The sequence below is a fragment of the Phycodurus eques genome, chromosome 5 (genome assembly GCF_024500275.1).
Source record: "Phycodurus eques isolate BA_2022a chromosome 5, UOR_Pequ_1.1, whole genome shotgun sequence".
NCBI lineage: Eukaryota > Metazoa > Chordata > Actinopteri > Syngnathiformes > Syngnathidae > Phycodurus > Phycodurus eques.
Genome location: NC_084529.1, coordinates 25396986 through 25421173, shown reverse-complemented (window position 1 = coordinate 25421173; position 24188 = coordinate 25396986). Strand labels below are relative to the sequence as shown.

At 41.7% G+C, this 24188-nt stretch overlaps 1 protein-coding gene across 1 annotated transcript in view; it reads right to left on the bottom strand.

Annotated features, from left to right (window-relative positions):
• The window catches only part of pik3c2a (phosphatidylinositol-4-phosphate 3-kinase, catalytic subunit type 2 alpha), a 44195-nt gene that overhangs the window by 4857 nt on the left and 15150 nt on the right, over positions 1–24188 (bottom strand). The window contains 29 exon segments of the mRNA XM_061678305.1: positions 96–177; positions 252–369; positions 907–1031; positions 1120–1327; positions 1534–1643; positions 3479–3635; positions 3764–3933; positions 4751–4887; positions 4977–5025; positions 5027–5107; positions 6021–6113; positions 6197–6301; positions 6975–7155; positions 8336–8430; positions 8512–8605; positions 8675–8866; positions 9720–9862; positions 10582–10693; positions 10785–10952; positions 11042–11164; positions 13646–13877; positions 14553–14586; positions 14661–14807; positions 15138–15201; positions 16999–17078; positions 17231–17342; positions 17477–17597; positions 20783–20943; positions 21657–21763. Coding sequence (XP_061534289.1) covers positions 96–177; positions 252–369; positions 907–1031; positions 1120–1327; positions 1534–1643; positions 3479–3635; positions 3764–3933; positions 4751–4887; positions 4977–5025; positions 5027–5107; positions 6021–6113; positions 6197–6301; positions 6975–7155; positions 8336–8430; positions 8512–8605; positions 8675–8866; positions 9720–9862; positions 10582–10693; positions 10785–10952; positions 11042–11164; positions 13646–13877; positions 14553–14586; positions 14661–14807; positions 15138–15201; positions 16999–17078; positions 17231–17342; positions 17477–17597; positions 20783–20943; positions 21657–21763 — 3601 coding nt within the window.

Here is a 24188-nt window from a genome sequence, read left to right as displayed (position 1 = left end):
TATTTAAAAATTATTTGTATAAATTATATGCCCTTTGAGAGTAAATAAAGACTTCTTAATCTGAATGATTGGGCCTCCAACCCATATGTGCTTACCAGGAACTCTTGAGGTCGCCTCCAAACCTTCCGTCTTGTCATCCCGCGCCACCGGATGAAAGAAAGTGTAGATCAGGTCGCACTAGAGAAGAAGAACATTAGATGACAATAGAGAACAATTTAGTGGTGTGTGTGTGTGTGTGTGTGTGTGTATACCTGTGTGACCTCGGCAGAGCTCCTCATCAGGTTGTGGATGTAACTGTTAAGCTCCAGCTTCCTCTTGGCAGCCACCTCCTTGATGTGGGTGCGGCCCAGGACCATTTTACTCGGGAAACTGGAGAGAAAAATCAATTGTAAAAACAATTAATACATAAATCAGTACTGTATCTGCAGTGTACATTTAATCCACAAGAGTGAGCTGGTTAGCTTTCTACAGCATTGACTGAATTTTTCCACAAGTGGGACCGTGCGATCAATAACCTAGGGCTACACTAACACAGTAGTAAAGTCATAATTAAAGTCAATATTTGTATAAAATCACTTCTATAAAATAAATCCAAATAAATATTAAAAACAGCACACTAGGCTCGTGCATCCTACCTAACTAAGCCTTGTTGCATGAACTGATGGAGCCTGCTCAGATGAGAGGCAAAATGTCTTCTGAGACAAACAGAATGCCCTACTTACTGTTTTTCATTTTAGAGTTTTATATTCATGGTAAGTTCTGATGCCCTCTGGCTTCCTCCCACAATAACAATTTTTTTTGTTAAATTACCTATTTCCTACCTTTAATGTTCACAAAAACATTAAGTCAGTGGTAAATAACTACAATTTTCAGAATGGTGATCATGCAAGGCTTGTGGAGTTCTACCTTGGCAGTTTCCAGAGCGGGAAGATGATGGTGAGTTTGTTGTGAAGCTCCTGAAACTCATCAAAAGTGCGGAAGACAAACTGGGGCTCGTTCTGGCCTTCCCTGAGCAGCCTCACCACATACGTCTGCGCAGAGGGAAGGACGGGGCGAAGTTTAATATTTAAACAATAAGCCAACAACTACATCCTTCTAAAAAGAAAAAACTAAACCCACATAGTGCTTGTCTGGGTTGTATCTCTTCTGGAAGGAGAAGATGGCGGCGTGGAGGATGCGGCCCTCTTGTTTCATGGTGTACGTCTTGGGCGAGAAGGACAGGATGGGCTCGTCGTTAGCCGGCAGACCCGAGAAGCGCAGTTGGGCCAGGTTGTGAATGAAGAAGTTGAACTTGGTGGCTACGCTGCCCAGGCTGGACTCGATTAGTCTGCAGTGATGTCATGAATTTGTGAACAAAACTTAAACCTAACGTGTAGTTTTCTACTTGACCTTAGACAACAAAGTGCTCTGTTCAAGATTGATTTTTATGTTTGCCCAGGTATATGTCGCCATCATTTTCGACAGTTGTGTGTGTACTTTGTTCTTTGAGTTAAATTTCAGGGGTCTTTATAATGATTGTGAGGGTTGACATACCTGGTGAAGAAGATGGTGGCCTCTGCGTCAGTATTGTGCGGCTGCAGCGCGTCATAAACGTACTTCAGATCCTGAGAACCCGTCAGCTCCGGAAGCCCCGACGACGTCATCTAAGGCAGGACGAGATAAACACGCACAGTTGAAAAAGTCACTTACAGCTAATTTTGTACATTTGTTACCACAAAGGAACATAAGTGTGTGTTTTTTTATGATCATCTTAATTAAACCATAAACATGGAATCAACTGGACAATGAATTGTTGTTGCTACGTCATAATGAGATGAGACATAATGAACTGCAGCATTCTGACACCATTTTGAATGTTCTATAAATAGACTTCCATCGCTGCACACAGGAGGCACGATGACATTAGTGAGGCAAACTCTGCTCGAGTTGGGAGACGGCTGAGCTATGTTAAAAATTTAACATTTAACATAACAACACAAGTTGAGATTTCTGTGTGAGGGTAAAGATTATGGCAGACAAACCGTGATGAAAATTATAATAGAAAGTATTAAGTATTACTGTTTCAAATTGTAATTTATTGTTAATACTGGATTTTAATGTGCTTTGCTGTGTGCGTGGTACTTTTATGGTCAAGCAAAAGAGAACGAGTGAGGGGTAGGCTGCGTTTGTGTAACAGGTTACATTAATGTAGTTGAATTTGAATTTATTGTACTCATTATAATCCCTCAAGAGAAAATTCAACCTGACACTCGCCTGTTCAGTATATCGTACAACCAAATCAAACACATGCAGAGATGTCAGAGTGAAAGGGGCATACAAACAGTGCTGCACCTCCTAAGCTGGTGGGGTGGGGACGCTGCCTTGCTCAAGGGCACCTCGAGAGTAGGCAGGAAGCACACTAGCATCTCTCCCACAACAAGGTGTCATTTTTCCATTTTTGTCCGTGGCAGGATTTTGACCCTTTGGCTATAAAACCCCTTACAGATGACCTACTGCCGTCCAATATTTATTTATTAACCAATAAAGAAGGTGGAGCCACCGAGAAAACCACAACCAGAGTTTGTCTCCACTGTGAAAAGCAAGGAATTCACACTGAAGTGCAGGTATCTCAGACTTGAGCCTTCAGGCAGCAGACATAGAGCTCACTCTTGGAGCCTTGAGCAAAAAGTCCTTGAATGTAGTCAACTTGAAATTAGGAGTTAGAGCCTGGTGAATAATGTCGCCTGATATAAATAATCATATAATATTTATATATTTTATGGCAGTATTCTGTTTGTATAAGCAGTAGCCTGATGGAAAATGTCTTTAATGACCAAAAACCAATTGAATTGTAAAACATTGTTCATTGCATCAATTATGTTTTATTTGATTCAAATTACATGAATTAATTAAAACAAAATTCTAATCAGATTGTTTTAATTGAGTCCAACCACTCTCCATTTAATACATCACCGTTGCCTTTGATCATTTTTAGTACATTTTGTGGGGTCTTTTATGTGACAAAATTAAATTTGAGTGCTGCTGTTTACAATTAGTTTTTTCGTCATGAAAGGATATTTCCATACAATATATATATATATATTTTTTTTTTTTTTTTTTAAGTGCAAGATCAGTAGTTTCAATTGTCCTCTGTTTTTTGATATTCTCCCTGTTTTTGCTCATGAATGGACAAATGAAATAACATTTCGGAAAGGCATGAGTTGTGCAGTATAGGATCCCACCCATCATTTTCATTTGACCCATTTACATTTTATAACGTCAAAAAGTACACGGGGTTGTTGAATTGACTTTGTTTTTTGTTTTTTAATTAAAAATGGAATGCATCACAATTTTTGGGAGCATGTATCAATTTCTTTCAGTTACATTTTATCGTGATAATTTTGATCATGATGTTGACGATAACTGTTTTCATACCGTTTCATCTCTACACATGTATATTCTTCTTTGTTGCGTGATTGTGTGTGTAGTAAGTGTTCACCAGTGACAGCAGGTTGAGGAAAAGGCCGGAGTGCTTGCGGATGAGGTTGTAGGCCTGGCAGCAGAGGTCGACAAATAGCTGGAAGCGACTCGTGGGACGCTCGCCGCCGTTAATGACGTACGCCATATCAGAGGTCAGCACGAATGGGGCTCGGTCCCTGGCGCCAGGACAGAAAAAAAAAATAAAACAAATAAAACAAAACAAACAAACAAACAAATAACACACATTCAGCAGACGGAAACAAAATAGCAACTCCATCAAAGAGGTTTTTCCCTCCACTGTCACCTTTTGAAGCTGCCAAACATCTGGGCGTGGCCGAGGAACTTGCCGAAGTCGATATGGAACATATGGCCAGTGGAGCGCAGCATGATGTTGTCGTTGTGGCGGTCGCAGATGCCCAGCACGTAGGTGGCCACGCAGCAGCCTGCGCATGAGTAGATGAAGTTTTCAGACGCCTGCAGAGTGAGGAAGAAGAGTGTGGGCGGGAAAGATACAAAACATTAGTTATGCCACAACGCTTGATGTTGTAGATTGAGAAAATGACCACATTCAGCACACACAGAAGTTGACATCTCTTCACTCTTCTGGCATTTTGTTATATTACAGACTTATACCAAAATGTAATGCATTTTAATTAAGCTATAGAAACAAGGATGATTTGTGGATGCATCCTCCAGTTGTTTATGAGTGGTCCTGTGCAACTTCAGCATGTTCTTTTTTTCTTTTTATTAAGACAAAGAGTACCAGTGATGGCAAAAGGGGGGAAGTGAGTCTGATGAGAGAATTCCAGAAATCGACTTACAGCGAAATAGAAAAATAGTCAAGCACATCAGTAGAATATATAATACATGCAATAAAAATATACAATTAATTAAGCAGATATAAATAGTTAATTTACACAATACCTATAACTGTCCTCCTGTTCCCGCTTTGTTACATGCCCTTTATGCACGGGCTGTATACCAGTAGTCCCAACTCAATGGAAAGGTTATTTACCGAAACATAAAATAATACCATTTCGAGCTTTAATTGCAATACCATGATACCGTGAAACTGCAACAGTTTTGCTCATGGTTATCATACTGTCAGAATCTGATACCGGCCTATGCCAGGTGCCCATTTTTAAAAGGTGAGTGGTTTCATTTCAATTTGCTCAATTGTACAGTGGTAAAAAAACATTTTTAATTGTGGCTTAACAAAATTGCCTGAGCAGTTAATAAAGGAACAAATTCATGCACATGATTTCAAATTGATTTCCTGATTTTTGCGCACCTTCTCGTATTCGTCTTCGGCAGGGTTGTACTTGCGAAGCCACTCGGCCAGCGGTTTGTCCTTAAAGGAACCGGTGACGCCATACTCCACCTGGATCTTTCTCAGGGTGTCGGAGGATGGCACCAGCTCCACCATGCCTGCCAACAACACCGCAACTTTTAAGCTTTTTGGATGTGTTAAAAACAGTATTTCGACTTCTGGCGGCAGGGCTTGTAGTGTTGGGTACCTTTGTCCTTGCCCGTGGAGATGCATTTGAAGTTAACAATGCGAAGGTCCTAGCCCCTCTTGCAGCCATATGCGGTCCATGATGCGGATCATCTGCAGCGCCAGCATGTCCTGCCTGAGATCTTCTCCGACCTATTGTGATCACAGTGAAATAAGTAAGGTTGGATTTAGTTTTCAGGATGATGTGCCCAATTCCGAGCCATTTCCATATACATTTCAAGTGACACATATCAGATATGGTTGTGTATACATTGATACGACTCTTGGGGAAAGAAAACAGCATACAGACATCCAAATTGCATCTGAGTAACTTCACAAATGTCAACACTAGGTAGTAACAACACAGAGGTAAACAATAATGCAGTATATAAATAGTAAAAATACTCAAAGTTGCATACAGTTTAGTTGGCTTGGGCAGACTGTCCCCCCCCATTGATTTAAATGATAACCTTCACATTACTCCACTGTCAGTACTTTTTTAAAATTGATTGACATTTGTAATGTAGCATATTTAGACCATATTTAATGGTCCGTGCTTTCGCTGTTTTAGATTCCCAGCAGGTGTTTATTTTTGTTGTTTGGGCAGACGCTGTTGTGTATACGCTACCAAACAACATTTGGATGATGTCAAGCTGACATTGACGGAGTGTATCCGAGCTGCGTTTACGCTGTGTTCACATTTGCAGATATCCGACATATGATTTTTAATACACATTTGGAAGAGGCCAGATATCAGATTCCACACATTTTTTAAAGTTTACGCTGCCATGATGCATATCAGGATCATGCCACTTGCGAGCAAATAAATAAATATGAATTTAAAAAAACAACAACAAAAAAATCGGAATTAGTGTCACTTGACTCGTAGCGTGTAAAAATCCAGTCAGATACAAACTATACTGTAGTTTGATTTCTAAGCAACCAGGGGGAGCAGCGCTCAATAGATGAGACGTTTCAATGACCACAATGGTAAAGGGAATCAGTGATGTGATCATTGAAACACTGTCTGACATCCTGCAAGTTTCTTCAAAGGTGTGTGTTGTACCTTGAACATAACATTGATCTCCTCTCCCAGCGGGTCTGCATTAACCAGAGCCAGCTTGAGTGGGACAGCGTTGGAGTTGAAGAAGGAGCAGGCCTGCCACACAAACAAGTTTTACTTCATATATTTTATATTCAACCAAAGTCCCCCCAAAAATATTTCCTCTGCGTGTGTGTTACTTTTATGTTGAGCTCCTTGGCCACCAGACTGGGGAAGAGGGGAAGGCGGCAGTAACTTCTCTGGAAAAAGTTTTGAACGCTTTCAAGACCCTCCAGAAGAGCCACCTGAAAACACACACAGCCACATGTGTCACTGGTAGCAATGTGATTGGTCAAAGCATGACCTGCGGGCCACATACAGCTCCACCAAACATTTACATTATCAAGAGCTATGTAATATACAGTATATTATAGACAATACAGAAAAAAAAATTTGGAACAAAATTGGGTAGTACAAGTTATTTTTCATGAATATGTATGTATGTATTTTCATTCATTCATTTAGCTCATTGAATAATTGGTTATTTAATGTACATAAAATAAATCTGAAAAAACATTACATATTTTAACCTTTATTTGATTAGATAATTGGTTCATTTGTCCATTATAAATAAAAAGTAAAATATTTTTTACTAATACATATATTTTTTAAATTGGTTAAGCAATGATAAATAAATGGTACAATTAAAACATGGAATGAATTAGTTTATAATTAAAATTAATTATTTTACATACACATGCACTTTTTTTTTCTACCCTCTCTATTACTGACCTCGCCCATCTGTCCATTTCTAAAATCAAATGTGACCCTTGATGACAAACCCCTGGTTTAAGAGCAATAATACAGTACAGTGGAACTTCTAAGGTCAAACCACAACACAAACCATCTTATTGGTTCAATTCCGCATTGTATGACTTTAGAGATTCCACTGTCTTATTGGCACACGGACTGACTTACCGGTCTCGTGGACCCTCCGGCTTGTCTCACCCTCTCGGCCACGGCTCCAAGCAACGTGACCAACTGGGTTTGTTTCTCCAGCTCGGCCCGCAGTTTGGTCCCGCACAGGCACAATAGGGCGCCAAGCACGCGTTCATAACGTCGCCCCCACACCGCATCCTGCACGGCGTCCTTTAGCAGCCTGCCAACGTCACATTTAATGATACACTTCTTCTCTTAAGCCGTAAACAACAGTACACATACCATACCAAAGGAGTGTGGTATATGCTAGTCTCCAATAATAATACATGTTCAAGTTGCTTTGTCCATTTATTTGTTGCTCTCAGCAGCTTCACATAAGAGCACGGTCACTAACGCCAAAAACAATTAAGCGCACATTTACGTCATTACTCAGTACTTCCTAGTAACAGGTGGATGATTGCCATAAATCGTAGAATAAACCCGCCAACAAATTTAACTTAATCTCTCCTGTCTTAAAAAAAATACAAATAAAAAGCACTTGCAAATGACGGTGAATATTGAATGTGCATGCCTTTTGAAATAAAATTCTATATGGAATAACCTCTTTTACAAACAGTAACAACCGGTAACAGTTTTAAGGGTCATTTGTATTTGTATCATTAACACTCATTCTTCAAGATTCCACTTTCTATCCTTCAGCACTTTCAGAACCACTATGGAAGAAGCTCCTTTTTTGTCAGACAATTTGCTAGCTGTTCCTTTATACCTGACCAGTGGACATGTCTGATCCTTTTGCTTTGGATTAGTTCTTTAATGCCACTTATTTCTAGTCCCAGTTGTTTCTGTTAAAGATTTGTTTGTTTTTTGGCCCCCACAAGTGAGTAGCTGTCTGTGACACATATCACTGGTAAAGATGCCCTGAGTGACCTTTCCTATGGTGAGTTCAGAGTAGAGGGAAGATAGAAATATGGCATTATCAATTCCATCAGCGAGAGCAAGTGTTTCGCCTGCCAGTGTGCTCCGAACCACTCTCCTGATCCTCTTTGACTGCTCGGAGACAGGTGAGAATCTCCCTTAGTTGCTCATCAGCACAATGAGATGTCGACCTTGTGTACCGCCGTCAGGTATTATTGCTATTTGTTGTAAACATCCTGGAATGTCGAGAAATGTTCTTGAAAAGTGAGCTCCAACATTTACATAAAAATGTGTGTCTTAACAATCATAATGTTCAGTATTATTGGTATTGGTATTAATTGATTTTGAAAAATTATTATTATGGTTGTAGTTTGCGGTGGTGTAAAACTTAACTGCATCATACTAAGAGTCGCTTGTAATAGTTTCCCTCGCTCACGTAGCTAAGAAATAAGTGTTTCCTGTGTGTATGTCGTTTATTAACTCACCAGTAGAGGTAGTGCGCTATGTTGATGTTGCCGAGCGCCCTGGAAAGTAGCAGCATTACGAGGGCACTCTTGAGGTGACAATCAAACTTTAAAGCCTGTGGGGAAGGTGGACAACCAAAGAATGTGAGGTGTAAAGTTGTTAAGTAGACACGGGTTGTGTGTTGCAACAGCTGTACCTGCACCAACTGCGGTAGGTAGTCAGCCAGCTCATCATCAGTACTCTCCTCAACCCAGCTGACTGCCACCCGCCTCACCTCGGTGTCTGCAAACCTGCACACACACATATATGATGACATCACACAAACACACACATGGTATTAATGGGAAAAGAGCGCATACTTAGAGTCGAGCAGTTCCAGCGCAGTGACAGGCAGCAGCGGGGGCCAGTGATGAAGCAGCGAGTGGATGTGAGCCATGCTGGCCCAGTCCCAGCTGGGCGCACTAGCCAGCACCTTGGGCAGGCTGCTGGGGTGATCCCACCGGCAGTGCAGCCGGTAGTCCCAGAGGAGCTGGTGGTCGGCCCGCTTAAGCCTGCGGGGGGGGGGCACATGATAGGGACTGTATTACTAGAATCAACAGTTTAGTTAAAGCACTCCTGTTTGGAGAGTTTTAAAGGTTAGAATCAGTCAATATGGACCAATGATTAGTTCAGGACTTTTGGTTCGTCGCCATATAATGACCTGGGAAGGTTATTTACTCAACTCTAGAGAGTATCAGTGATCTACAGTCTGAGGATCCCTGGGATCTACTATTAGGAGGCAGAGATAATAAAATTATCTTGCATTATAATAAATAGATTGTTTTCTTTTTTACCATACCACTGATCACCAGGGGCTTCTGTATGCAATGGTCTCTGTATCAAGAACGGAGGGATGTGACAACATTTGGTGGCCCTGGTTGGCAGTCTGACAGTATCATTTCAGTCCAGTTACAGGCACTCACTGAGGATTTGATGTTACTTTTTTGGTGACACGAAACACTAGCCTACATCTGACCTCCGTTTATAAACGAAATGCTGCTCTTCATGAATCACGCGAGCACCAAAACACAAAAAGAGCACACACAAAAGCCTTGAGCCCACCCAGGCCAGAGACGGGATTGGGAGAGAAGAAGTCTCGGGCGGCGAGGGCCGGAGAAGAGAGTGCTTTGTGTTCAAATGGAAGTTGCTGGTTTTTAACAGTCCCAGACTGGATCAGTTAGTAAACACAAAATAGTGGTGTGGATGACTGTAAATATCCCAGATTGTTAATTTACTAAAGGCTGAACCAGCATCTTGTGGACTTGACACACTGCATGTTTTTATTTGCTTACTTCAGTACCAAAGCTTTTTCGTTTTTGTTTTGTTATTTTAGGTTGTTGTTTTGTTAAGCTACATTTTCTTTACCCAAAATTGGATGCCCGGCTGCAGATTTTCTGCAGTTTACGTCGGAGGTCAGGATCAAGCTCCTCCGTTGGGTTGGGCTCTGGACTGGGGGCCTCCTGAGGTCCAACATATAAAACATCCAGTACAGAGTTGGGAAAATCCACCTGTTGGCGACACGGTCCAGTTATTCGCAAACCGAATTCAAGCGGACACACATTTTCATTAGAAATTATATTAATTTTGCATTTACTATAGTTAAAATGATTCTTTGTCCACTTGATTTGTTTGTGAGAGTATTGATCACTCATCAGCCACCTTCTGACTCCTTCCGATATATGGCCCCTGGTCCACATATGACCCACGCAGTTCTTTAACCCGGCCCACTGACAATTTACATTGTCTCCTGTAATAATTATTATATTATTTTGTCCCCACACCCTAAAACTGGTTATTTAAAATGTATTTAATTATTTTTGTCATCATTGATCTCATTAAATAATTGGCTACTTGATTTATTGTAAATACCAGTAATATAATTAAAATTTAATTTAACATATCGCTGGTGTCGGAAGTGTTGAAAATGGCTTGCTCTCTTTGATGATGCAATGTTAATGGCTTAACAAATATGCAATTTTTTTGGTTTTCTAAAAAGTGATGGTTTTGGATATGTGAGGATTTTGCCCAATGCCGACAATATACAAATATTACCATATTTTACAAATGACCTGGCACATATGTGTTGTAAAAAAAGTAAGCATGGACTAACAAAGGTTTGCCTACCTCTGCACAATCTACTACATAAAATTCTGCTGCTACTACGAGGACTACTATCTCATCTAGAAATTCTTTCATGGCAGTTCATGTACATAACTATCTTACTGACCTGCAGCACAATTCTCTCTGCTGGCATCTTTTTGCGGCCGCCTGCAGAGCCAGCAGCAGCTCCCTGTACTGATGACCACAAACATAACAGCCTTGTACCCCTGGCAAGAACTCTGTGAAGCACAGTCAGTCTCATATGAGTCTAACAAACAAACTACATGCTCAGGATTTGGGCCTTAGTGACACAAGATCAATTTGATCTACCTTCTGAAGTCAAATAGTGGCATCGACACTTTGCCCAGCATCTCTGGGGCCTTCCTCTGTTTGTTGGAGTCCGGGGAGCCTCCGGCGTTCTGGTTGAGTACGCCGTACAGAGTCAGGCCCAGGACGGACTCCAGTGGGAGCACTGCCACCGCAATGGGGAAGTTGATCCTGGATCAAAAGGGATGAAGACGATGTGGTCGTCGTCACAGAGGGGAATGGGATATAAACATCGGAAATACACGGGATTCATCACTTACAGCTCATCCCATTTGATGTGGTAGAAGTAGCTCTTGTATGTGCCCACTCTCTTGGACTGCACTGGCTTGAAGAGGTTTTTGCCATTGTGGGTGAGAGAACACACCAAGAAGTATTTCTCGTAACTGTAACGCATGCATGACAAAAATATGACAAACGAGAGGAATGAGCAGATTTCCTTGCAACCCATTTATATTCCCCAAGCAGAAGAGTAGTTTGGCCTCAACTCGCTATTTAGCTGTCAGTGATAACGCTGACGCCTACATGCTAAAAGATCTGAACATCCACACAAAGGCTCCTTTTGTTCCTCTTCGACATCCATGTGTGCCCACACACACTTGAGAACAAGTCTAATTTTAAATTGTGTGTGGGTGCAACAACTTGTAGACTAGAATTCTGTAAATTGCAGTTTTATCAACCTGACACAAAAGACATACATTGTTTTCATTTTATTACATTTACAATACACTCTCGGCAAGTGTTTGTGGCATGTTGACCTGGAGGAGGGCTCCAGTTGCAGTGAGCCCTTTCCTTGTTTCTGCCCTTGGCTGCATACATCTTTGTTTCCATCTTTCCTTCCTTAAAAAGTGTGTACAGTAAATATGTCACAGTTCGGGTTTCATGGGTCTGCTATATCACGGACTTTTTCGTAAGTGTTATTACAGTTGTTACTGTATTTTTTAATATTATTTGCACAATATTTATGTGTTATCCATTGCTTTTGCTTTCTATCATTATGTGTGTTTTAAAAGTTTGTTTAAAGACAAAAACATTTTAAATCCTGTAAATGCTCTAAAAACATGCAGAGGGTGTATTTAAATAGGGTATTTCTATATCGTTGATTTCACATTTTGGGAGCGTGGTCTGGAACATAACTCCAGCGATGGAGGGAGGATTACTGTACCTGCATTTGGCCACCCTATGTATTAGGATCTCAAACAGTGTTACAAACACACAAAATGTGAACATTCGCCCTCCGTGCCATCTGTGCTGGCGGCTCCATCACTTGTCCAGGCCTTCCCTGTGGCCGCACCAGATGGATGACACACATACCATACGCACACAACGTGAACTCAATAAGAAGAGCATCACACGTCAAAAATGTTTGGCTACTCCTATGCGGATGGAAAAACACAGCAACTACGTTTGCCACTGGCTTAAAATAGAGCGGTGCACGGAGTATGCAGTGGCCGGTTATCAGGAGAAAAATTGCTACTGAGTCATAGAATGTCAAAAAAAACAAAAATACCCAAAACAATTGACATGGTTAGGCCGGCTTTCCCAACCACTGTACCGTGAGAGATTACGAGGTGTGCTCTGGGAAATTATCCAATTCCAATTGGTCTGTCTTATTTTTTTTATTTTAATGTATTTTAGTTTCCTTATACGAAGTGTTAACCTTTCCTGCTACGGTCACCTGACCGCGGTCGAGAGACGCAGGGGTTAACTCCCTTCTCTTGTTGCACAGCTGAGCTGGGTGGCGGCAACAATAAGGGCACGAAGCACCGATTTGCTTTTTTAATGGCTTTATTAGCTCCTCTTCACATTCAACGTCAACAGGTCCTCCACTAATTGCTACTCTTCCCCGGTCGCCGTCACTACACTTGCCACTGTACACACTCGCAGCGGCGCGCACTCCTTACTCCTTCGCAGTCCCGCCGGACGACACCTGCGCAGTGCCGTCTTACGCACACGCCCACGCACTGAGCTGGCTGTCACAATCACATGGCACAATACCCGTAACAGAAGTATTTCGCTGTAAATTTCGACTTTACCGGTGAAATCCGACTTACGCGGAAAATCGTGTTACGTTGCCAGCGTAGGAACAGAACTCGTTCGTAAATCGAGGACTTCCTGTATAGTGACAGGCAGCGGATTAAATAATTTTCTCCTAGATGACAGAAAACAGTATATTTAAATAGTATATTTAACTTGAGTATCCTCCGATTGCCATTCATCAAAAAAAAAATAATATTTGTTTTCAACTAAACAGATTTAATACTGAGTAAATACATTTGAGAGTAAATTGATAAAATCATCATTATTTCAGTATATATACTGTAACATTTTATGATAATTTTGATTGGTGGTCTGCCATGAGATTTTGGCAAAAATATGGCAAAATAAAAGGTTGGGAAACACTGGGTTAGGGTAGATCAGGGGTGAGGAAGGCAGGTCTACACTCTGATCACACACTGATGTCTTTAGATTATCCTTTTTAGTTTGATTTTTTTTTTTCCTTTTCTCTCTTTCCCAACAAAATTAAAGCACGCACATTTTCTGTGTGCTTGCAAGCTTTTGTGACCAGAAACATACTGATTGTGGTTACGGATTCGCGACAAGAGTTGGGAATGGAAAATGTGTCCATGTTCGTTCCAGGCACGCACGCATGTATGCACGCAGGAGATAAAGCCAGGTTGAAATTGGACACTGGCGTGGAAAAACAAGCCGTGGGGCGCAACACTGGAGTTGCTTATTCACGTGTGTTTTGACAGTAGAGAGCAGAGTCACATAATCTCTCCTCTCATTATTTATAGTAATTCATATGATGTATTTACCAACTTTGTTTTGCTGAATCCATACGGTACAATTGCGTCTGTGTTTACCTGCTGACCCAGTTGGCCGGAATGCCGTGAAGAGCATAAAGGGTGAACTGGAGGTGGTCCGTGGTTCCGGAGGCTTCTTTGCTGCTTCGCTGGTCCTCCGCAGTTTCTCCGTTGAGCGAGGGCGAGCTGACTGAGGTGGACGGTGCACAGAAAGAACGAAGGTAGAGCTTGGCCAAGCTGTAGACGGCCTGGGTGAGCAGTGCAATGCTCTCGTCCACTGGGCTGGCGTGGCCTGAGGAGTCAAAAATGGATTAGGGCAACAATTATTAGTGGACCATACATACTTTGCCCACCTTGTTTGCCGTTTAAGAACCATCCCCCCCAACCTCAGAACAACAATGATACAGTCCCAGTCATTACGTCATTCTTCATGGACCAGAAAGTAGCCCGCTAACAAAGAAACAAAAATATAACGCTCCACAGATTAATTCATTTTCTATTTTTGGCAATTCCGTCACAATGGAACCATTCCAGTCAAGCGGAGCGCTCATCACACAACAACATTTATAGATTTTGGAACTCTGTGCACACATAAGGCGCGCCGCATTATAAGGCGCCCCATCCTTTTTGGAGAAAATTTATTACTTTTAAGTGCGCCTTATGGTCGTGAAAATATGGTAGTATTAAAATCTCCTGAGATGGTGAATTAGGGGTCTTTGTTAGCTGTAATCTATAATCATCCAAATAAAAACAAACATTTTGCTGTGTCTAATGAATGTAAATACAATTTTGAATTGAACTACAGAAATAAATCATTTATTGAGATGCACCTGTAATACAACACTGTTCATTTTAACTTTAGTTGAACCTTCATGATGGTCTAAACATCACTGGGTGCCGTTATAGTTACAATATATAACAATGACGGCTCACTTAAATGTAGTTTGTAGGTGTGTATGGTTCTTACCATTTGCTGCCTTCCCAGGTGACGGGGACCCCATCTAAAAGATAAGGCATGTTAATTTTTTATGGAGTGTGTACACAAACGACAATGTGGTTGTGTTGTAAAGCTCACGTTGGGCGAGCGCGTCCTGGGCAGGTTGACAGAGTGTCGTAGCCTTTTGACGCCCTCTGCAATAGCCTGAGTCTCCACCTCGTCCAGAGCGCAGCAGAAGTTTTTCACCGTCTGCATCACCCGGTCCACAGTCTTGTACTGGGTACTCTGAATCCAGAGATACATATGTGTTGACTGGGTGTACTAACAGAGCGAGCAACTATGTGCTGTTATGTGGAAAATGTGCCTTGACACGTCATGTGCTACCATTAGCATGTAGTATATCAGTGGGTTAAAAAAGTTGCACAGTTTGCACTGTTGCAGCCACGAAACGTAATCATGTCATTAGCTTTACTGTAGCCAAAAGCTCAACAGGAAACCAGGAATGAGTACTGCAATGGCAGAGTGCGACAGTTTCATCAATTCTCTTGTGAAGTTCGAGTCAAGTCCTGCTAAGTCTCGAAAATACATTGTTCAACTTTCATTTTCATGACACACCTCATTTTGTAGGCAGATGTTGACTTGGTTGTGATAACCTTCCAGGTAGTCAATCAAGCCTTGTCTGGAGGCACAGAGGCAAAGAGAAGGGTGACATTACATCCTTGTACGCTGTGAGAATTTATGAACAGTACTTTTCTCACTCTAGGCTAAATAAAACTGCCACCCGATCGGGATAAAAATATATATTTTTTAAATCCCTGTGCATTCAAGAGGCAACGGGCTACAAACCCAAATTGTGAGAATATTTTTCCAAGCACAGGCCTAAAGAAAATAATTTCTGGAAAAAGGCACATCCACAACAGTGGTAAAATTGATGAAGAGGGGAATAATGTGTAAGGGATGATTTTGTTACTTTTATAACTGCTTTTAGTGACCTAAAAACACAGTTCACATATCTAAAAATGTATAGTTTGTGTGGCCAATGGCTTCCAGTGGGCATTTACGTTTTAGTGTCGGGACCCCCCTTAAATTTACCCTCCACTTAATTTAAGTGGGTACACATATACCTATAATCAAGACGAATGAGCATTTGTCCTCTGTTCTGATTAGAGTCAGGAAATGCCTAACTGTCAGAGGTCTCCAAAAGATTATCCTGAGCGATTATACTGTGGTGTGGGGTAGGGCTGCACGATATTGGGAAAAAAAAAAAAATACTTTTTTTTTTTTTTTTTTTTTAACTCGCAATATATATTGCAAAATGAAATAATGCAGGCTCAATGTTGGGAAAGTTCATTTTCTACACGAACTAGTTCAGTTCAAAATTCCAAAAATGCACTCGTTCATAATACAAAATATTGAACTAAGTACACCGCTCCAAAAATGAACTAGTGCATATTTCTTTTCTATTTTTCAATACTGTATGTTGCTGATGGAGTATTATCCTCAAAATACTGGCATTTCATTTCCCCATTGTTGCCACCCATTCAGTGCACACAAGTAGCCAGCTGCAGCTTTCACCCTACAATCTCAAAAACATGAGGAAAAACATTGCTTCAATGGTGTTTTTTTGTGTGTTTTTTTTGTAATGAGGAATTAAAACAAAAACAGACAAAAAGATGCAAAACTGCATGACAGGAACGATGATAAAATGACTTTGCATTCCTCGCAGCTCTGGTTGACAATATGAACAAAATAATTTATCTATTATTATATTACAAAACAAAATAAATTCCATATTATCACAGTGTGATTGTACAATGTTTTAAATCAAGCATTCTGATACACATAATTTTCCTAGTAATGAATTTTTACAATTATGTACTGTATTACAAAATAACATTATTTCCCATTTACGCAGTGTCCCTGAACGCATCTCAGGCACCCACGCAGCTGCCTACAGTAATTTCAATCTGAAGCACAATACACCAATATCACAGCGGAACCTGCGATTTGACTATTGCGCACACGTACATTGCAATGAAGACGCTCAAACGAAATATCGTGCAGCCCTAGTGTGGGCTGGGTTAAGAGTCATTTTTCCTCCGTGAAAACGGCCAGACCGACATTCGTAAATGTTAAACTTGTTCAATATTTCAGATGGCAAATCCTTCTATATCAACAAGGAGTTTGACCAATCCACGGACTCCGTGATTGACAGTGTTGCCACAGTTACCTTGAAAAAGTAACTTCGTTACTTTACTGATTACTTGAGCTTTAAAGTAACTTAGTTACTTTACTGATTACTTGATTTCAAAAGTAAGTAAGAAAAAAGTTACTTTTTAGGTACTTTCAGCAGCTGTCAAGTGGCAGGAATATCACTTATCCACAGTACAAAAAAAAAACATTTGCTTAACCTTACCCATTACTTGGTAATGTACACCACACAAGTTACACTCACACAAGTGTAGGGCCTTCTTACCTAGTGGCAGTCTCCTTAAACGGTCGCTCTACATAGCTTAGGTGTTTCTCCAAATTTATGGACACGTTGTCATCATCCACCTGAGTTGGGACAAAAAAAGAGGAAAGATTAAGCAGTTGATTGTGGAAAAAACGGACGAGTGAACAGGATCTCCGCACTGGAAATGAAGATGAATGGCAGCGCTGGGAGTGAGGTTAAAGAGGACATTTCGGTGGACATGGAAATGACTTACAGTGCGAGCCAGGTCCAGTCTCATGGTGGAGTGAGAGAGAAGCTGTAATGTGATCTCATTCTCCCACTTCCTGCAGTTCTGGACGTACTCATGGCTGCCCAGGCTGTGTTTACTGCGGCGCGGGACAACACAGATACAAGGTTACGCTGACCATAATAATGAATGGGTGCTTATAATTGGGAAGGGAAATGGAATGGCGCCATGAGACAACTGCCAGTGAAATTGGGATGTCATTTAAGAGCTCACTTCTGCAGTACTTCCTCCCGGCCGCACACTTTGAGCAGGTAGCTGGAGAAATCCACCTGATCCAGGTCATCGTGGACCCAGCAGAGGGTCTGACTGATCAGGAGCTCCACTGGAGAATTCACTGGAGTGTGAAAAAGAGCAACTGATAAACAGATGATTGGAAATTAAAAGGGAACAGCAGAGGCATTGAGGGTGGAAACGATTTACAAAAGACCTAATTCCTGTTTTACTAAACACATCAGCAGAGGAAGTGTGGGAAGTAGGCAAGACAATAATATTGAGTACATGTGGCTTCATGGTGAACTATTTAATTGTTAATTTTACACTCTACTGTCAACAGATTAGTGAGAACACTCACCGCTTTATTAGGTACGCAAGCGATACTTTTAAATGTGAAAAATAGGTCAGTTAAGTTTTACACATGGTGCCATTTTGAGCATTTACACGAGTTCTTTAGGTCCAAAAAGATTCAAAACTTTGCCATTCGGTAGTCTACCTCCTCCTTAAGTACCGGTACCCCTTCCAAGTGTAAAAAGCACAAGGCGAAAGCTTACATTTTAATTTTCCTTTGATGGTTGGTTGGTGAGAAGGATTTTGTGAAAGCAACCTACCGGTAATTTCCTGTGACCCATGGGCTGTGCCGAAAAAATTTGAACTGCGCATTACTGGCACCAAGACGACTGGAAGGAACTTTATCTCATGATTTTTCCAATCAAATGAGTCAGGCAGCAGGCATGTTTAGGGTGTTTGTCGTGCCTTGGTAGAGGCCGTACGTTTACTTTCATAGAGGAATGTATGAGGAAATCCACAAGATTTCCGGCGGGATACATTGTGGTCCGCCATGTTTTTGTAGTTATCTTTATAAAGGTGGATTTTTTTTTTTTTTTTTTAAATACAGTTCTTGCAATGCATTACTCTTTGAACCATACATGTGTATCTGATTTTGTGACGAGTGAATGCATACATTACCATACCATATGTTAAATGCCATGTTTTGAATGGGCTCATATTCCAAACCAAACCTGTTCTCAGTTCAATGGAAATACAGCTGCAGTGTGTTGTTGAAGGATATTAGCAGAATAGGTTGTACTCTAGGTGCAATTGTTGACACAAAGCAGTTTTTTTTTTTTTTTTTTGTACACTAGCTTCTTTTAAAGTGGCTGTGTTAGTGGACAGATGCAAAGCCAGATAAGGCTCTACCCCAAAAATAAACTGCGGTAGTAAGCGCCGGCACTCACAGAGATGAAGACCACCCCGGATCCAGTAATAACAGACCTCCACCCAACAAAGGAATGGAAGCTATTTCTTTTCAGCCCCGAATTGTAGCTCAAAGTCAGGGTAAGGCATGGTGGGCGCCAACCAGGTTTTTAAGAGGTGCCACAGTTTGTTGGCCCCTATGAGCTAGCGAGAGAAATTCCAGAAGGGCATTTTTGGAGGAAGGAGCTCCTCAATTAACAGCATTTGAATTGCAAAGGGTCCCTAAATATCTGATCCCTAACATTCCACTTTTAAAGACGTTATGGTACACTTATGTTGTGTTGAGCTAGACACCATGCAGTCCATTGATTTGTCATCAGACAATTAATTACAACGGAATGTAAAGTTTAACTGTACCATGCTTCAGCACAGTTACCATCATCATCATACAACACATCTGCTCAACCCCGCCTCTTCCAACAGAGCTGGACTGGGGAAGTGTACCGCGCTTGAGAGCAGCCTGGCGTGATGACACTAGATCGGCACTTGACACACTGGGCGGGTTGATGAGGTCAAGTAGGGAAGCTGGTAAAGTGCCTTATGGGAAGTTGGGAAGGAAGGAAGGTTCTTTGTCTTGAGCAAGGGAAGACACGACAGTGCTGAGGCCTATTACTGGAAATCAGTTGTCGGCAGGATTGACAGTATGCTCTAAACACCCAGCAAGCATACAGTGGCTGAATGCTGAGCATCAAGGAGCCAGAAAGACACAGTGGTTTTTTTCTTTTTTTGTGAGATAGTGTTCCCTCGCCACTTCGCACTTCACGTTTTGCGGCTTCAGTGCGTCACGGGTTTTTCCAAAATATTCATATAAAAAATACAGCCATATCGGCAGCCATATTGCGGAAAGACGCATTGTCTCAGGTTTATGCACGTGAGATAAGGTTTCCCTGCATGCCAAACAAAGAGAAGAGTTGACTCAGAGGCTTTGTACATGCCTGTACTGTACGGGCACTCATACAAGGCGCGTGATTGGTTCCCGGCGTGACATCGACCAATGAGAGCACGTGTGGATTGATCCCGTGAGCTGATTGGCTGCGCATCTTCGCAGCCTCACCCTGCATCTTCCCTTGTTGTTTCTCACCAGTCTTGTCCACGCTGTTGTGTTCACAATAACTTTTTTTGTTTAAACGATAATTTTTTTTTATTAGTTAAGAAAGCCCTTACGATGCCGCCGAAGCGCTGTGCCCCTGCGAAAGCTCATCATCATCTTCTTCCTCCGGGGCGCCCAAGAGGAAGAAGATGATGATGACCAGCGAAAAAACGAGGGAACACTGTACCCCACACATGACAAGGAAACATCAGCAGTAAAATTTCTCCCCTTCACATTTTTATTGTGGTGAATGATTTGTGAGGCTTTATAGAAACGGTCAACACAACCAGTGTGTTCGTGTCTGGCAACTGCGCCAGCTTCAGGCCCCTTCCTAATTAGCTACCACTGTGTTTCTGTCACAATCCAGGACTCCGTGAATTAGTTGATTCCACACAAGGATTTACCATCGTAACTATTGAACAGTTTTAACATTAACTACTGGTGTGGCGCATAGAAAAGCACACCCCACCAAAATAAGATAATTGAGCAACTGTCGCACCTTTGCAGACTTTGATCAGAAAGGGGGAATCGGGATCAATTTAGGCCCGATTACCGGTTTGCCTGTATTCCCGCTTATGTCACACAATAGGCCAAGGAGCGCGCTTGTTGTCCGGAGTGTGTGAAGGGTCAGCTGGTATCAGCTCTTCTGGGAAGGGAACCAAAATTGTTCGAAGGACTTGAGATGAGGCAAAAACACGGCTCCTCCCAACTGAGGTGCACAAAAGGAACGTAGTGTACTTCACATTAGACAGAGAGAAATTTATAAAATAAATAAATAAATAGCTGGGGAAGCGGTGAAGAGTATGGCTGATTTCCTCCTCCGGTGCTTCATTATCAGCTAGCACTCACTCTTAAAGGCATAGAGACCTTTTTTGCCTGACCTTAATGTAATAAAAGATCATCAGGGAACAAATTCATTTGGGATATAAAAGATTTGTCTCTCAAGGAATGCCGCTTACCGTCACATGTAAAGGTCACGGGTTGCTGAGAGTCGGAGATCTCAATAGACACCTTCACAGAGCAGCTGGTGTCCCCGCCGGCGTCCCTCTGGGCGATGACGGGACTGCGGATGTAGCCGGGGTTTGTGGCCGTGTCGCCGTGAGGGAATTTGGAGCGGAGGCTGCAAGAAGACACTCAATAAGAAAGCGCCTTCAAACAGACAATGGTCAGTTTTGATTCACACTTAAGAGTCGGTGATGCTGCCTGGTCGTTACGGCTTCACGATATTTGTATGAGCATTGTCATTGCGATGTACATGTGTGCAATATAGATGATGTTGTTAAAGAATATTAAACAGTGAATCAACTAATATTAAAATTGACCAGCAGAGGGACCTATTTGGACATGCTAACAGAAAGAATGTATGCCTGCTGCATTTCATGCAGCATTTCCTATTTCACTCCAGAATGAAACTGGGCAGTGTGAGTGTGCGAGGTGCGTTCAGGGACACTGCGTAAATAGGAGTGAATGTGTTCTTTTATAAAACAGTACATACTTGAAAAAATTTATTTCTAGGAAAAATATTATTTGCATCAGAATGTTTTTGTTAAAACACTGTGCTCACACTGATAATATGGAATGTATTATGTTTTGTAACATAAGAGTAGATAAATCATTTCGTTGATATAGTCAGCCAGAGCTGCGAGGATTGCAAAGTTATCAATGTCCTTTCACCATTGTTCCTGTCATACCGTGTTTTTGGAACGATGAACTGAACTTTGAACTAGCTCACAAAGAAAATAATGTATATTGCAGGTTAAACAAATAAATAAAACGAAATATCGCAATGTCATTTATTTTCCCAATATCGTGCAACCCTACTGGTCATCATACCTCACAACGTCTTTGCAGAAGGCCACCACCTCCTGGTTCTGAGCGTCTTCTTGTTCCAGGGCGTCATTCTTCACAAGACCTTTTCCTTTCCCCTTGTCCTGCATGGGCTAAAACACATACACCGGGTGGAGTAATTACAAAAATAAATAAATAAAATTTTAAACAATAAAGGGAAACAGCCCAGGTCCCTGCCATGCTCACACTGCACCCAACCCCTATGGCCCCTCCCACACAGGTGGTGAGCCCATGAGAAGGGGGACCCACGTTACCCTTTCGGGCTGTGCCCGGCCGGGCCCCATGGGTGCAGGCCCGGCCACCAGGCGCTCGCCTTCGAGCCTGGCTTCAGAGGGGGACCCCCAGTGACCCGCGTCCGGGCAAGGGAAAACGTCGTCCTGAATTTTTCATCTTCATAGAGGTTTTTGGAGCTGTGCTTTGTCTGGTCCCTCACTTAGGACGTGTTTGCCATGAGTGACCCTGCCAGGGGCATAAAGCCCCAGACAACTTAGCTCCTAGGATCATTGGGGGACACAATGATGTGTGGAACATTATGAAGTGCAAAATACGACAACAGTGACCATGGACTGTTGAGCAACTCAAGTTGTACGTCAAGCAAGAATGGGAAAGAATTCCACCTACGAAGCTTCAACAATTAGTATCCTCAGTTCTCAAATGCTTATGGAGTATAGTAAAAAGGAAATGTGATGTAACACAGTGGTAAACATGCCCCTGTCCCAGCTTTTTTGGAACGTGTACCTGTACTGGCCCCGTATAATCATGATATAATACCGCTATGTTATGTTTTTCCTGATTATTTTGTATTTGGCATCTTTATGATGTATTAATTAAGCCCCTTTAAGAAATGATGAATACAATTGCATTCATGGTGATAACTCTGTATACTAGTCTCACTAAAATCAAGGCATTGCAATTTCACAAATTAATAACATTGCTTAACATACTAGTAAATCAATATAAGCGGTACAGAAAATGGATGGATGGATAAAATATTTACCTACTGACATTCCAACAAGGCTCTAGCTTGTATCTTGATATTGTCCACACTATGTACATTATAGATAATATATATATATATGTACATGCATATTGTAAAATATTGGCTGGTTGGTGGGAGGCTAAGCTTAAGGGAGCAGCGTGTGTTTATGTGCGTGCGCGCTATGATTTTTATTTACCTTTAATTATTATTTTGTAAATAATACACAACATACATTTATTTATATATTACGTGTATATAAATAAAAAAAGGCTGCGTTCCCCAAACCTTTTAACAGCTTTGATCGTCTTCATGTGAAGACATGTTTGGCTATTTACTCCATAGACGTTTTTATGACCTCTATGATTCGTATGCTGTATTGTGCAACAAATTCGATAAGTGCTATGACAGTGCCGTGGAGTGTCATGGTTGGTGCGCATTTTACTATTTTGATGAATGAAGTCCTCATTAGCACACAGTTGTTTCGCTGCACATTTTTGGGCATAATAATCTGGCAATAAAGCTTCACTTTATGCCGCTGCCCTTGTCCCGCTGCTTCTCGTATGACTTAATTAATGCTAGCGCCGTTAGCTTTGGCAATCGACTTGAGGCTAATTCGTGCTCATTTATCCAGTAATGTGTGGCGGTCACGTTTTTTTCCTTGCGTCCTTTCTCGGACGGGATTTTCCGGTGATAAAAGTATTGAACCCGCAACTGAAAATACACTTTTGGGCCATTTTCGGCGGGTCAATATTTACGGTGACTTAGAAATTTGTGCTGGCCCGGGCGGGCCAGCGTCTATACGCGAGTGGTAGCCCGAGACAGCGGCATGGTGGTCCAGGGCTACCGTTAATGTCGGACTCTGTATAGGTTAAACAGAGTGTACACAATGTATTCTGTTTTTATTTACGCTTAATACCACATCCCAAAGTCATTTCAATTGGGGGTTTTAAAAGGCAAGATTTATTTGTTAATAGGTGTGAATAGAAAGGCCTTTCTAGTTCACACAGGATCTTGGAAGTGTTCGGGGGGAAACGGGAACTAGCAGTAACACTTTGTGCTATTCAACGGGACTGTCTGACTCAAGGAATGCACTTCCCGTGACACAGGAAATGCAGAGCGCAAGTCTTAGCTCTGCAAAAGTGCTCAGTCACAGTTTTGGGAATGTTTGACTCTGACCTCAGAGCCGGCGAGGGAGAGAGAGGAGAAGGAGGAGGGAGAGAGGTCTGGAGAAATGTTTGGAATGTGGACGTAATAATCATTTCATCCCATCAGAGACTGTTCGAACACACCAAACCGCTGGTTGGACAGCAATTGTGTGTCAATAAAAACTAAAAACACTTCCTGAAATAGTCGATCAGGTCATCCAATTCATAGTGACCCCCGAAATTTTGTTTTTAATAGAATGTCATGAGACTCATCACTTTAAAGCTGTTCCTTTAGGCTTGTTTGGTGCAGCTTGTATTCGATGCCGGACACTCAATGTGATGTCAATGGCGTAACACCAAGGTACAATGTCAGTATGTTGCCTCAGAAGAGAA